General features: G+C 39.4%; 1 protein-coding gene across 1 annotated transcript in view; it reads right to left on the reverse strand.

The window, feature by feature from the left end:
* RSU1 (Ras suppressor protein 1) overlaps positions 1-16,867 on the reverse strand; it is a 103,954-nt gene that overhangs the window by 62,414 nt on the left and 24,673 nt on the right. Inside the window, exons 5-8 of the mRNA XM_066198404.1 lie at positions 15,260-15,378; positions 13,692-13,774; positions 13,306-13,420; positions 156-288 (exon numbers count right to left, since the gene is read on the reverse strand). Of these exons, the coding sequence (XP_066054501.1) occupies positions 156-288; positions 13,306-13,420; positions 13,692-13,774; positions 15,260-15,378 (450 nt within the window). The remainder of the gene's footprint in view (positions 1-155; positions 289-13,305; positions 13,421-13,691; positions 13,775-15,259; positions 15,379-16,867) is intronic.

Below are 16,867 nucleotides of genomic sequence, written 5' to 3' on the forward strand. Positions count from 1 at the left end.
ATTCCTTAATATAAATGTACAGGCTTGCACATTTGTCCTGAATACCAAGTTACTGCATGTATTATGAAAGATGTGTGTAGCTGGCAAGACTTTGCCAAACACACTACAGGGGAAAAACCAAATAACACAGCTACAATATATAATGTAATACTTACTATTTATATGTTTCTGAACGAATGTATTCAAAAACATGAGATACTCCCAGCTGGAACTGATCAGCAATAGGGGTAACCCAGGGATTGTTCTCTGCCTTGAAGACCTGTTTTTGACCAGTCAAATCCAAATTGCCTGAAAGAGATTAAACAAAACATCATATGAAAAATATTTGAAACATGAAAAATTTGAAAGAAATACCTTGCTGTGAATGTAAAAACCTTTTATTCGTTTCAGAGAGCGCAAGCATAATAAAACCAAATATTTCAGTCTTATCAAAGAGGAATAGAAGGACACAGTAGTTCCCACCATGACAGATGCAGTTTCACTCTGTTTCAGGGCTGCTACACACTGCAAAGCAGGGTTGAACTCTGTCCACTTACTTATTAAATTAGTTTTAGGTGTGACTTGATAATGCACCTCCACTGTGATCTGCAGGAATGAAAGGAGAATGATTCTCTGGTAGAAGTCTGCTCTGCTGAAGCTTGGAATTGCAAAGCATTCCCTCAATCCCTGCTCCAGGGGCTTTCTGCATTCCCAGTGCCCAGCATGTGGCCTGCACCAAGATCCCGCTGTGATCCGTGGTTAGAGTGACACGCACTCACAAAAGCAGACAGACAACTCCATTCTTGTAACATGGCAGTTTTACCTATTCTGTTGACAGAAGATGTAAGAGATCTATCATGCGCTTGCTTGGGTTTTTTTGTTCATTTTGTAGAAGTTTACCACCCAAGCCCAAAACCAGCACATGCTCTGCTGAAACTCCTCATGACTATGGATACAAAGGCTGAATTCCAGGACAGTCTAGCCATTGAAGAATTTTCTTGTGTTCTATAAGTTAAAAAATCTGTGGCACATTTTCAGTTTATTTTTGTGAAATTTGCACTGAAGAGAGGCCTACCCTTCCCCCATAAATCAACAATAACTAAACCACAATAAGATAAAATAATCTTAACTACAGAGAACAAAACAAAAAATATTTACAGCATTTTGGAGACTGACTGAGCCAAGCTGCTGGTGAAATCTGAAATCAACCTGACGCCACAGCTTTCCAAAATTAGGGGGGCTGTGCAAGTGCAGGCAAGGGGAGCTGCTGCAAGCCCTGTGCTCACCGCTCACTTTGGCTACACACTCTGCACGGCAGCTAATCCTTGGCGTATTCCTCTCTGTAAAAGGGGTTAATACAATTAAAGACAGGCCATTATATGGTGTGAAAAGATGCCAAGCATCTCATACCAGCCTATCACAGAGCCACTGTTACCTTAACAAGCTCATCTGCCAGCTGTCTGCGGCAGGCTGGTCGGAGCCCACAGAGGCAGGAGCAGCCCCCACAGCCGTCAGTCAGGCGGCAGCCGCCCGCCGCCGCACGCTTCAGTGCACCTCGTCTGCTTTATTAAGGGACTCAGCAGCCCTGTTCTAACAAGGATCAGGAAAAAGGATTAAGTACTGTGACAAAGAGGACCTAATAAGCTAGAAGGGAGTGTGTCTAAATCTGCGCCGGCTGAATGCATAGGCTGGCCCTCTCGCCATCCAGATCTCAGGCGGAAGCTGCTGGGGAGGGCGGCCAGAGCGGCGATCAGCCCATACCCTCTGACCAGGCTGCTGGGAAGATCGTGTATCACTCAGGGGCTTGCTTTGCGACTGCAAATTGGATTTCCCATTTTGTTACCGACAAAAAAAATCCTGTATGCTGCTTTTCAAAACAACCAACGTTGCAAACACTCTGTAGGTGGGGCGTAAGGTAAAATGATTAAGGTAAAATGATCAATCAGTGTACTACTAATAAAACCAGTTAAATCTGGGGAGGCAAGCTTGGCCCCATCACAGGCCAAGTTCAATGCTGCTTATAGGAGTAAGTCACATGTGCCCAAAATCTCAATATTTGGGGTCTCAGCTGAATCCTCCTGTCCCAAGCTGTGTCAGAAAATTACCACCCAGGGAAGGCTGCTGCAATGTTTCCATTCCCACAGTACAGTGTGCCCGCTCACTTCCATTTCAAATACCACATGGCCCATTTAAACATAATGAATTGTAATAATTACTACTCTACTATGGCCAAAGGAATCTTACAGCAAAACCAAGACCCCTCAAGCAGAAAAACCTGTAGGCCCCTACGCCAATGTAATAAGTAGTTTTATTTTCCTCTGTCTTCTCTTTTTTCCCAAAACACACTGGAGGCAGGTACAAATATTTCTTTTCACCTTCAGAGGGAAGCAGACGCCCTAATTAATCTAATTACAAAGTGAAACTGGGGTGCACAAAAATACAGCATCCGCACCAAAATGCACTCCTCCCTGCCCAGGACGTCCTTCTGGGAGCCCTGCCAGCAGCAGCTGGCCTGGCAGCCCAATCCCACTGGCCACCTAGAGCTGGAGTGAGAGCCTAGGGATTTTAAGTGAAGAATTTAATCAAGTATGGTAGTGAGAAAAGGAACAATTTGTCTGTCCTCATAGCAAGCATCAGGTTCTCACAGGTGAGTGAAGGAGGGCTGCCCTAGGATGGGACAGGAAGGACAGGGCAACCAGTGCTTTAAAAATCTCCTTGCTGGATACCAAAATTTCCATCTCAAAATGAAGGACAGAAATAGGCAGAAAAATAAGCAGGATAAGAAGTTACAGGGAAAGTGCCCCACCTTACCAGAATTAAGTAAGAAATGGAGTCTAACCCTCCTGACACAAGGCAAGCCACTTGAGCACGAAGAAGCCTCGTAATTAAAAATGAGACCGAAGGGAAACGTGACTCCTCCATCACCGTACAGTGCTTGGGGCCAAATCCTGGTGTTCTTTCTGTGCTAACAGCAAAAAAATCCACAAATCAAGGGCATACCTACCTAATTCTACTCTAGCTGCAGGACATCCAGGAGGCCCAAGCACAAGGCCAAAGTCTCGGTAACATCTCAGGAGTAGTATGTGACAAACACACAGGAGCACTGCACGGACCCTTCTGCTGCCGTGCACAAGACAAATCCAGTAGTGTGGAAGAGATGCTCCCACTTGCCTGAAGCCATGGCTGTGGCACCAGGCTCACCACAGGAGTGCCTAGCAACTGGATACCTCACACATGCATCCCTGTCTCCCAAACAAAAAAGTCTCCTTGCCTAGGTGATTTTTTTTTATGGCAGCACCATGTTAGAAAATGCTGTTATTCTACCCCCCTGTAGCACTAGAGCCAAGGAAAAAGCTACGGCAGATGCACCTTCAAGGATATTGTCTAACAGCAGCATCAGCAGAACACTGCCCCCAGGGGTTTTGGAAATTTATATACTGTTCGATCACATTAAATCCCTCAGATACTTTTAGTAAGCAAAATACAGTATTACCTCCAGTAACACTCCAGCACTGAAGATTCAATCACAAAATATATTAGGATAGGAGACTGCACTGGTCATTGCTGTTTTGTTCTTTCCATGCACATCTACCTATTAAAAAATAATTATCATTTCTGTAGTTTGGCGTAATTGTTTCACTAAAATTATATTTCTTCATTATAGACTTCAAGTTCTTGCTATTTTGTCATTCTGAAAGAGATCAGCTCCACCAAAAGGCATCACAGTCATATGCCTCTAGTAAGTGAGGAGGAACAGGCCACCCTCAAGGGTAGTCAGCACAGTCCCCCTTTCCTAGGGCACAGAAGTGTTATTCAAATTATTTTTGAGTGTTTCTAAAATTATTCTAATAAATCATCAAAACTATACATCCCAAAACCTAGGTTTAACATGCTTAAAGAACCTTCTAAGTCCAATGGGTACTTTTTTTACTCTATCTTGAGTAAATATAGATTTCCAAGTAGGAAGACTGCAAAGCAGACACTGCAGCTACCAGCATGCAGACACTGAAAAGAGAACAGAATCTGGAAAAGGGAAGAGCAGAGATCTAACAGCTGACTGCTGTGGATGACCTGCACAGAATGACCAAAAGCCTTCTAAGAGGAACCATCTGTGTGGTCTTAGAAATGTCTGATCTCAACATTTTTATTTCTGTCTCAGCACTCATTGTATCTAAAGATGATCTTGAACCCTTAAGTTTGACTGGATCCCTGTGATTTCTTTGTATACCCCACCTCGAAACCAAATTGCTCCTAATGCCCAACTGTCTACTGCCCTAATCTCTTGTTAGCTCCCACCTGGGAGCTATAGTAAAGAAATCTACACCAGAACTCTTGAAAACACAAGTGCAAAATCGAAGTGCACATATTTTTAATTTTAACGTGTTCTAACTTAGGTCATCCATTAACAAAAAATACCATTTATCACTTCCTAAACTCAGGGCATCCACAGCCATGGGTGGGCAGAAGGGCCACCTCATATGACAGTGGGCACACCTCATCCTGAGAGACATTTAAAGGATAAGAAGGCAGTTACATTTCCCTGTCTCCATGGATCTATCCTGCCCTTGAGCTAAAACATGATCATTAATGTTTCTTGTTATTTTCCTGCAGTACTGTTGAAATAAAAAGTGGTTTGTGTGAACATTCATGTTTTGCTCAAATTCCTCCAAAGGTCAGAAAAGAGCTCCTAATAGAAAATCAAATGCTGCCTCCCACAGTTGTGTTTGCAGAGGGTGTCAGAGCCAGTAATAATACTACCCATCAATGGCCACGGGTGCCTTCAGACCTCCCAGGCTACTCCTGTCCATTAGACTTAGCTTGCAAGCACCCCTTGCATATACAGCTACAAGCCCCTCGTCCTCTTGTGATGTATGATATACAAAGTGTGTAATATTTACCCAACAGATGCATATTGGAAGTACAGTAAGGTATGACTATTGTACACAGGCATTACTTCAATACACTCAAAAAGTAACAGAATGAGCACAAAACCTGGCTTGTCCTTTTCACTTGAATGCCCCCTGGCAACACTTTAAATACTTTCAAAAATTAAAAGGTGAAATTAAGTAATTAAACAACTCTGACATTTGAGAACTGAACATTGGTATTCAGCATAAGTAACATGATCCTAGCTGTAAAATGCCAGATCAACGCTTCTTTGTAATGGTTTAAATTCATCCCCAGTGGAGCTTCATTAAAATCAATGGATATAATTTTTAGCCTGTATACTGTTGAGTTTCATATCTGTGTCCTGTTGATGCTCCGACTCACCTCCCAGCCTACACTCTGCTTCACTGACCTCAAGGAGAGTCCTCAAGCTGTAACACATCCCTTTAAGCAATTCCTCTTAAGACTGCAATTCAAACGTTCTTTCCCTTTACAACACTAAGGTCTTACTCTCTGTCATACATATAACAGGAGGAACAAAATTAGTTTTAGTAATTTATTTAGATACAAATACCTTTGAATCCTGTTTTATTAAATGTTAAGTAAGGGATCAATCCACTGCACTAAATTTAAACTTAGGTTGTATGTAAAAATATGTCTGTCCTGGCTTGTTTTAGATTTGCTTTACACTACAGGGCTTATAATTTTTATTACTTTTCTGGCATTTGCTTTGTCTCAATAGAGAGAGAGATTGTTTTAAGTGGGGGGAGGGGTGGGAGGGTGGAAGAAATATAATGACTATTATGTCATAAAAAGGATACCAAAGCAATTAATTGGAAATGATGTTTTAATATCTATGTAAAAAAAACGAAAATATATACACATTCCTATGCCACAAAGTATTATCAAAAGCCAATGATTTTTACCCCAGTCTTAAGCACAGGTAAGACTGTGCACCAGTAATTCATATCACTCCTATAAACAAGTAAAATCATCTCTGCTTTGAAGACATAGCACTTTTGAAGGATTAGTAACAGAAGACAGTAGATTTAAACAGTATTATACAGGAACAGTAAGACAACAAAGAGCAAAGTCTTCTTTTATCTAAGTACAGTGTGATTCAATGTTTTTGGAACCGGCAGAAATATTCACAGAAATATTCTGTACGATAAACAAATCTATGCCGCCATAGCATATGTCAAAAACACAAATTTCCTTACTGATGAGCTCCTATGCACTAGGAGAGAACAACTAGATCTAAACCTAGACTGAAATGCCTCCAAAAGATCAATCCCAGCAACACTTCTGCCTTCTCACCCGTTCACCCTCATACTGAAGAAGGTCTAACAGTACCACTTCAAGTCACCAGCACTTCAGAGAACCCTGAAATAGCATTTGTGGTGGTTCTACATAATATAGGAAATGGTTCAAGTCTCAGATAATAAGAAATCAGACTCAGTACATGCAAATAAATGAGATACTCAAGAGCATCCCTCACACAGAAGCAGGCTGGAAGTCTTCCCCTGGCTCCTTTCCTAACTACACAGATGAGAATGCCTGCAATCCCCGCTGTGAGTGCTAGACAGGAACCCCCAGGGTAAAAGAAGGCTGAGGGAGCAATCTGAAAGCCAAACACTGAAGCCGAAGTCCATCCTCCGTTTTACAACTACTTTCACAGAGTTAAAACCGGTTTTGCAACACCACATCTCATTCTTACAACTTCTTAGACGCACATGATGATTTCAATAATGAGTTCAGAGATGAGACCTCAACTTCAGCATTGACCTGAAGACATATACATACAACAGTAGATCTGTGTCAGTTCAATAACTGAAAAGCCTCCAAACACACTTCAAACAGAAAAACATCTGGTCTGAAAAACATCAGGAGATGGAGACTGCCTGTAGCACCTTGTTCTAAGGGTTCACCACTGTCAAAATACAGTCTTTACCTCTGTGCTGAACTAAGTTTAGCTCTAAAACACTGCTGCTCCCTCTGCCCATCTACAAGGGAGAAAGACCACCTGTGCCTTCTTCTCATGGAGTGAGTGAGGATCAGCAGCCAAGTCTTCCCTCACTCTTTACTTAGGCTAAATAGTCTGATTATATTATGATCCCATAGTAGCTACTCCATTTGCTTCAACTCTTAGTAAGAGAAACACAGCTGAAATAAATCAAGGAAAAGCAGACCAACTAAATCTTCAATTCTTTACCCTTGATGTAAATGTGAAGCGTTACAGGGCAAACTGGTATCACCTCAGCTACAGCTATTACAATTGTATGGGAAGAGAATTTCACCCTCTAGCATGTTTCACAGGAGAGAGCTTAAAACAAAGTAAATGTAGTTCTGAGATGTTTATACAAAATTTCAGCATCAAAGCAAAGGTCAGCCAGAATCTTTATACCAAAGTATAATGCAAGTTTGACACTTCAGAATGCGTCAGGACTGAAGATAAACCTTGGGAAAGAGAAGAGGATGGATGAAATGTTGATCTACCACCTTAAACCACACTCCAGGTATTAAATACAGATAGATTATAGCCCTAACCTGGCTGGGCAAATTCACATTTCCATATTCAGGTGACAGGAAGAGAGGTTAACTCTCTGGGAACAAGGGAAGGGACCTCGAAACTTCTAACATCACAATACACAACAAATCAGACCTTACCAGGACAACTAGTAAAAAGAGTAAATAATAATAACCTTCACATATGAAAGCCATAAACCAGGAACTTATTCAAAGCAGCACACAAGGTACTCCACACCTAACAACACTCTGCTAATGGCTTGCATTGCCACATGACAAATCAGGCTGTTTCAACGACTGAACTCCACCACACACAGATCTCAGGTACCAGGGCAACCAGGCCAGCCAGTGCCATTGTCTCGGTAGCTAAGAGGAAAGGCAGAAGAAAGAGCATTTTAACAAAAATCCAAGAAATTACTTCAAGATGTATTTTAGAAATGTATGTTTAAAAATATATTCTAAAATTATTTATTTATTACTTACAACTTGATTAAATTAATTACTCCCACATTCCTCATGTAAGAACAAGACCGTTTACTAGAAGAGCTATGAGTATTGCTAAGTTTCACTGATTTCTTTCTTTGAAAGGTGACATGTTGTGCTGGAAATACCATTTCCTTCACTGTTCTGTGTAACAAATGTCCAGTGCTGACTAGGATCCCAAGGGGCAGACCAACAGTCACCGCTAAGTGTTCCCAGTGAAGAAATCCAAGGAACACACTACGCAGCAGATGGGTTTTGGAACAAAGGAAATTAACGTGATGTCAAAGTAGTTTAACATCAAAGATACTTTAATGGCACAGGAAGTATTACAGGCTTAGAGGATCAGCATCCCAATTTATTTTGGAATATATTGCACATTTTTTCCAGCCTCAGAAACTCCCCTGAGATTCTCAATTACATGGGAATTCAACAGAGCATTCTCTCTTTGAAGGGTCCCTTATCAGACCAAAATCTAGTTAATTTAAAAAAATGACTTCAAAAAAGACTCATTGTATTGCTTTTGCCCTGCACCTTTGAAAGTTCCATTCAAACACAGGTTGCCAAGTGCTCAGAAGAGCGAAACCACTTTTAAGTACTATGAAATACACAAAATGAACGAAATATAACAAGAAATGTAACATTTGCTCAGATTGGCTCTAATTACGGTACTCTTACCTACTCCAGCTCTGACACAACAGATGAAGTATCTGCTGACAGAAACATCATTATTATGTTGATGGTACTTATAATCAGAGTACAGTCAACATGAGGAGAACACACACACACTGTAGTCATCTGAGAAGTGAATGCAAAACTTGCATACTTTAAAAACTAATGCAAGATCAAATCTGAATCTTGGAAATTTTGGCAGAATTACAGCAGTGTCCGTCAAGTACGTTGCATTCAGCCTGGTTTCTAACTACGTAACAAGTGGTGGGATGTAGGGTGTAGGGGTTTTGGATTTTTTTTTCTTTTTTTAACTTAAACCTTAAATGAGAAACACAATTAGAATATGCACAGATTTTCAGAGAAGCTTTTCCATATAATCTCTCCAAAACCCATCTTGTTACATACATGTTTTTTATTGTTTCTTGACTGATAACTGCCACATCAGCAGTCCCAGAAAACTGGTTATTTTGTTCATCCACCTTTACCTTAGTTCCAAAACTAGAAACATGTCTTTTTTTGAAATTGTAAGATATCAATTAGCTGTTCCAGTGCTCAGAATTATTGTCCAAAGAGCCCCAGTATTCAGGCTTCCAACAAGCACCAATGAATGACCTGTATTGCAGGTGTGAGCAGCACTGTACTGTGACACACGCAGGGTGCAGTGACAGTTTATACTAAAATAAGAAAGTTTGGCATTTAAGTCAACTAGTGGAAAGTTTCCAACATTTGGAAAAGAAATATCTTTTGTAAAGTAAGTGATTCTTATGTTTGCACAAGTCTGTTATAACTCCCTGAGCAAATGGCTATTTCGGTTAATATTTACTTGAACAAACAACTGCAGCTATTACTTTGAGTAATACGATATTAATTCACAAATTCTAGAGTCATTTCAAAAGCCTAAATTTTAAGAGGTCTTCCCGAGATAGAAATATTGAGGCTTTTGGCACAATTCCTTGAACTTTGTATTTAAAGCAAATCTTTTATGAGCAAAAGGTAATTTGGCTGTTCAAGACTTAAAAATATACGTAAGAGTTACTTGGTTATTCTGATACACAAATTAAATTTACAAAATGTTTCATGCTCCTTAAAAAGGAACATGGCTAGTTACCTCATCAAGATTTTTTTTACAAGGCTTGAATTTTCCACTTTTCCAGTATGGACTAACTTTATAATTTTGATAGTGTTTCTCTACACCTGAGGAAATTATTTTATAAACTAGAACAGTATTGAACAGCAACTTACTAGTCATTAATGCCAAATTCAATTTTGAGAAAGGAGGATGGTAACTGGGAATGTATTCTTAGAAATCACTGTTCTTCCATATGCATAAACGTGACCGAACTACAAGTGCACACACACGTCAGCAGCAGGGTAGTGCACACAGGCAGCATTAGAATCTGGGCTTTTAAAATCAAACAATTTGCCTTCACATCAAAAATGCAAACATACAGATAAGCTAGTTACATTATCTGGGTGGTTATTTAGCTACATCTTTGTGAGTACTCTGCACCATATACTACTCTTACACTCCTGATTCTCCTGAGAAAATCTTTTATGTGGCACATATGGGTCCACCCAGATCAACAAACAATGAGCTTAAAAGACCATCACTGATGTGACTAATTGCATCTACCATTTTATATGGTTCTTGTTTCTAGTCTACTTTCTTTCCACTCCGTTCTCATTGTTAAATGGTCAGAACACACGAAGCGACAGATTTAGTGCCTCCCTGGCAATTTATATAACTGACTGCAACTCTGTTGTTGCAGTGAATCATGATTTATTTGTCTCGCAATGCAGCACATAACCTTTTAAATGCTAGGGAAAAAAATGCCAGCGCCTCTTTAAAGTTTATATATGACTGCCCACCACCATTTTTCATGAATGGGGTTTTGAGAGACAAATAAAAACAAGCTGCAAATTCCACCCACCTACTCCCAGCCATTTCCTGTGCTCATCACTCACATGCACAGTATTTACAGAAAAGCACCTCACCCAGGGACCAGTGCACTCTTTCAGTCCTCTCTTTTCCTCCTGGGCAGAAATATTTTTCTTAAAATAGCAGAAGGTATTCTCTGCTAAACACGATGAGGATAATAGTGATGTCCCCCAGCCCTGAACTGGTGCCATGCTCAATCACATGGGGTGACATTATAGGCATTACATTAGGGGGTTATTTATTGGTATCTCCACTCCAAAGTTGTGACCCTGAGGCCTGTCTGGCCTTTTTCACACCCTATTCTTCATTCCTTCTTCTGCACTTATTTACATTACCTTTAAAAAAACAGTTTAATGTAACACATACATCCTTCTCATCATTCAGTTGTGCCCATCTCCATGGTAAATGAACATCCAATGACTCACTGCTGTCCACCAGAGCCTGAACTAAGCCAGTCAAAAGCCTTCAGCACCTTTAATTATGAAAGTGATAATGAGAGAGAAAAGATTGTTTACTTTTAATGGAACAGCAGCAGCTCCAATTAAGGCAAATAGGACCAGCTCACTGAAAAGCTATTTATCTGACATTCACACCAAAAAGTATTTGGATAGTTCTGAGTACATTATAATTCAATTTTAAAAATTTAGGAGGGAGAAGTCGGACAACAGACCAAGTTCATTCTCTCTCAGATGGTGACTATGGCATTAGCAGTCCATGCAGTAGGTTGTAACACTCTCATGTCACCTTTCACTGGCAGACATTAAAATCATCTGCAGTGAGGTGCTGCTCCAAACTGCCCTGGTTTACAGGAGGGAAAACTAGGCTGCAGAGATTCACTCTTGCCTATGGCCTGTTCCCTGATCTCAAACAAGCCTTCCAAACCCTAGTCTGGTGTTCCATTCCCTACACACGTGCCCAGATGTTTAATAAACAAGCAGAACACTGTTTTCCACAGTAAATATGCCTGCAAGTTGCACAAATTACCAATCTAGACTTCAGCGTAATGTTCTCTTGTAATATAAGCCAAAATCCATTTTAAAAATTTGAGGTGGTTCTAGCATTATCCATGGCATAGATCACAATAGAAATTATGGCAACTGATCACAAATTAGGATCTTAAGTAAGACCATAAAATGAAACACTAATCAATTAATACATGAAAAGAAAAGTAGAATTTAAAAAAATACCTTTTGCGTAATAAAGAACAGAGGTAACGAGGACTTAGCTGTGTCAGTGAACCTCACCTTTAACAATTGGGGCAAAATTACAAGTCTTTTTTTAACCAGATTGTGATATTGTTCTAAAATGCAAAGAAATGCTTAGAGGAAAAAAAATTCCCTTGGCCATCCTGAATTTTGCAGGTCAATACAAAATAAATATTGAGAATTTTGTTTCAAACATTTCCATTTGCGATGGATTTTGATAGTAAAACCATTTAATGGGGATTTGTTGCTATGCTTGTAAGGCAGCAGCATGTTTACAATATTTAATTAGTCAAAGAAGATGGTTAGACCCAGTGCACCATTCATCTTCCACTTCTGAAAAACCCCCGAAAGCTATAATTCAGGAAGCTACAGAAAAGTACATTTACAGACACTACATGCTTCTGAAACGTTGTTGCTGTTGAGAGAATTGATCAATAAATATGATTTTGACCCTAACCTAAAGAAAGTACACCTGTGTCAAGACATAAACATCTGAAATTGAAGAAAAGGGAACAACTTTCATCCACTAGTGGTGTGGGAAAAAAGTGAAGAAACCCCATAGATGGCAAACAAAACAGAGCCAAAGCAAATACCTTCCCCATTTCACAGAAGCACATTGCTCTATTAAACAAAAAGCATTCATTGCAGACTGTCGCCCTAAAGTATACAGGGTCAATGGGTGAAAGCGAGTTCTTTTGAAAACAAATGATTTTACTTTACCATGCTAACTTCTGTCTCTATCCTTCTGAGTTTTGGGAACTATTATGTGGAAGGTACCAGTAGAAACAAAGACGCTTTCCCATGTAACAGTCCACAATAACAAGAAACAAGGAACAGACCCTGTATAACAGGTGTTTCAACACCAAGTAATTGACACAACTACATTACCCCCAGTGAAAATATTTTTTAAAATTTTGAGATCAGAAACCAACTTCTGGCTTGGGGCAAACAGGAACCATGACCCCCACATAAAAGGGGGTACTGCAATGCAAATTCAGTAAAATCAATATTTAAGTTTCAAAGAAGAATTCTTACTTCATAGGTTGTGAGAAGCCACCTATAACTGTATTCCAATGGATGGTATCACAAATTCAAATTGTATCAGCCAGCTCCATTGCTTTGAGTTAAAGAGCTGTCAGCTCCTTAAGAAAGGTAGGCTATCAAATGGAAAACAAAAAAATCCTCTCACTTAGGTATATTTCACTCTAGTTGATCCAACTTCCACTTTCTATAGGCACAGTCACTAAGAAGCCACTCATGCTATTTTTGCTTAATATAATTTTGGCTAATCTAAATAGTGTTCTCAAAACCCAGTGAAAGATAAAATGGGTTTGCTGACTCAGTATTTATGATACATTATATAAAGTAAGGTGCTATTTACAAATTGGCAATCAGGTGTACTAATACACAAGAAAAATGCAACACGCAATAACATAATAAAACAAATACACGTCATCTTCTGGCTCCTCCTGCATATCCAGGAGGAGTGAAAAGGCAAGTTTTTCTCAGGGGAAAGAAAATATTAGCATATATGATGACTTAAGCATAATAATTTCAGAGGAAATACAGTTCATCATCATCATTATTAGTCAAATAAATAATCATCCATAATCTTACCCAGTTCTGGGGGCAGCACAGTAAGACGATTTCCCTGGATATGCAGTTCCTTAAGCTGGGTGAGCTCACCAATTTCTTTAGGCAGTGATATCAGGTCATTGTCTCTGAGACTCAGCTAAGAGCAAATATAAATTCAGTCAGAACGATTTTCAGTTACCATAAAGCAGCCCAAAAGAGAACTCTACTCCCTCTGCCCCCAGCTTTCTCCTGAATGCTCAATTCTTCCAATTTATTTACAAGTGTCTTCTGGTAAACAAGAAACAGTTCCAGGTGCAGTGGTATAATCCTGCAAACCTACCCTACTACTCCTCAAATTGACTGGATTCTATTCCTACAAGTGTTGCAAAAGTGAATTGATTTTCCAGGAATTTAGATAAATTACTTACTATCTGCAACTTTGTGAGCTTCCCAATATCTGGCGGCAGGATTTCAAAATCGTTGTCACTTAGATAGAGTGCACGAAGGGTGGCTGCAAATTAAACAGCAATATATAAACAGGGTGGCATATAACCCAACCATTTGAGGTCTAATCAATAAAAAGGAGTCAGGTTTGATTAATGACCCTGACTTGGTGAAAAGCCTTTGACATACCCAGGGCTCACAATAATAACAAGCAGGTCAAACTTAGATTTACTGGCTTATTATATTGTTGGTGAGTTCAGGAAAACATCTATATTCAAAAGGACTAGCACAATTAACAATTTCTGCAACAGTAGACTCTGGCAGATTCTGGCAAATAGCCTGAATACTCAGATATGAGAATACAGTCATTACTCTTTATTACCCCCATTCCTATTTATTACATCAATTTGCATCCTAAACAAATATTTTAAAAAAAATCTGAGTTTTTTTGACAAATATACAACTATGTTAAGCTCTATAGAAACCACACTGGGGAAGACATCTGAAATGAAATACACAAGAACTTAAACAGTATAATTTGTAGTTTCCATGCGAAGTCTCAATGAAATTCATCAAAAAAAGATGACCCAGCACAACTATCCAGCTTGCTATTATTGAACAAGCATACATGACAGTTGGAAAAAGGAATTAAAATGGAGACTCACAAAGAACTGTCAGGTGCAGCAGGAGAGAAGGTGGTCAGATCAGCAAAACCTCTCCTTCCCACCAGAGGAGATCCCATTTGTCTTACGTAGTTCACTCCTCCTCTTCTCATTTCACTAAATGTGTCCATTTTTAATAATGCTGACTTAAAGATTTCCCTGTGCCAGGTTACAATCACAACATCCCTCAGAGAGCAGCGCTCCTTCTCTCCCCTCGCCAGTCACTTTGATGCTGAATGCACTGATCCTGAAGCCACTTCAGCACAGTACATGGAAAAACAGAATCACTGAAATCCAGAAAGTGCCAGAATTCAAGTTGCTTAGGCAACCATAATGCAGTCTTTTGCACATATGCATTACAATACCTTTCTGTCAACTCTCTGGGTATGTATTTTTAACATATGCAAAGGTCAGCTTAGCTCTACTGTTCCTCTGCCAAGCTTTGTAACCTTAGCATATGTTTTAATGCACTGAACACCTCAACACCCACATGCTGTTAAAACTATTTTAGTAATGAACCACCAAGAATACATTTATTTTCAGACTCAACTCACAATAAGTTCTGTTGCAAAACAGTTTGCTTTCTCCTGAGGTTTGCAACCCCCCTCCATGACGTTTGAACTGAGTATGGGACCCAAGGAAGTATTACTCAGAAAAGAATTATTATACTATTACTAAGCAAGCCTTCTCGTGTCCAAATGTGTCAGATGACAGTATACCAGTGTTAAATATTGCCGTGCTATGTAGAAATATTCAAGATATATTAAAGAAAACCATAAATATTGGGAAAAAAATCTGTTGTATTTAGGTCTGCATCAAATAAATTTCAACTGCAGAGAGCAAAGCACCATATACTGAAGATTTGTAAAGTTTTTAGAAAAGTTTCTTACTCAGGTAGAAGAAGTTTCCTGGTAAAGAATTTTCGTTTAAGTTGTTGTAAGTCAAGTCAAGAACTTCTAGGGCTGGTAAAGAGCCAAATCCCCTTGGCAAGGTGTTTAACCTGTTCATGCTGTAAGAAAAGAGAAAAAACAGAATATGAGATCAACATTCACTTCATCTAACAGGAATAATACAGGTTCACAAGGGTTTTGTTTAGATTTTTTCCTTTTTTTCCTTAAAAATATAATTTATGCCAAGATTTCCTCTTGTATTGAAAAGGGTTTGATGCTCAAAGATACTGAGCAAATCTTTTGTAATGCAGACCTTTTTATAACCTCTCATTCCCATAAATATACTCAAAACTGATGCACTCTCAAGTGTTATGTCCATCAGCAGCCACACCCGAAACATAAAGCACAAGGGAGAGAGGTGTCACAATGACATGCTCAGCTTTAACAGTGTTCCATGGAGAAAGCTGGTCCTCAGCAGATGAATTCTAGCTAAACTACAAATTACCCTTTTGCACATCATGTTGACCATTTTTCATTCTGCCATGTAGTTCTTCACCATGATACCAAACACAAAGGGGAATACTTCAAGTGCACAGTATTTATGTTCATTGATAACTGCTGCTCAAACCTCTTCTTAAGAACAGCAAATCTGTATCACTAGAGAACTATTGATGCACATGGAGCACAAAGTAAATAAAATGTCAGTCCTGTGACTGATGAGGCTTAATCTAAATATAGCTCAATCAGCCAGTCTTAAGAGGGTTCAGGACAGCAGTTCCCACTGGCAACAGCCAGAACATGAGGACATGCAACAGAAGGAAGAGATTTCTCTGATAACCTGGAGCAGACAAAGTACAGAAAACAGTAACTTTCCTCTGACCTCAAAGAGGTTGAACAGGGTGATCCAGAAAATCACTGGAACTGCTGCAACAATGAAGGCAGGTCCATTGCTGGTTGGAGATCTCTACACAGAACCTTACTATGTATGAACTGTTTGCATATGGCTGTTTATCACATAACAGAAAAAAACTACCTACCAGCTTCTCATTCATACTGTCCCTATTGCATGCACAGAAAATATATACATGGTATGTATGGATCCTGCTTCAGTTGTCACCCAGGTTTGAAAGCAGAACAGAGAAGGGAGACATCTTCAGAAAGAGCCTGTACAGGTAGCTACTGTCAAGAACAGGATTTTTTTCTTAAGTGAAGACTGGAAATAAACATGATTTTTCAGATGTTGTCCCTAAACATACTCTGAATTTGATTCTCTTTTTGGGTGCAAAAGTGACAACAGTCACAACTGAAGTCAAGAGGAGATGCTATGTGAATGTACGAATATCTGACACTTAAAACTATAAAAACTCTAGTCAAAGTACTGACCAAGCTGTGGAACCAAAAATAAGAAAGACCATATAACCATGTGAGCAAAGACAGGAGAAGCACATATACTATTTCTTTCACAAACTCAGAAAATAATCTCACCTTTCCTTATGCTTTTTGCATAAGCTAGCCCAAATAAAACAAGAATCTGTAGAGATCAGCTCTCTGTAGCTAAACCTAGACAAAATCCTTCTTCCTCTTCATCCCCAGTAAGAAGTCCCATCA

Source organism: Chamaea fasciata, unplaced genomic scaffold, assembly GCF_029207755.1.
Source record: "Chamaea fasciata isolate MVZ Bird 193981 ecotype frontalis unplaced genomic scaffold, bChaFas1.0.hap1 SCAF_1, whole genome shotgun sequence".
NCBI lineage: Eukaryota > Metazoa > Chordata > Aves > Passeriformes > Sylviidae > Chamaea > Chamaea fasciata.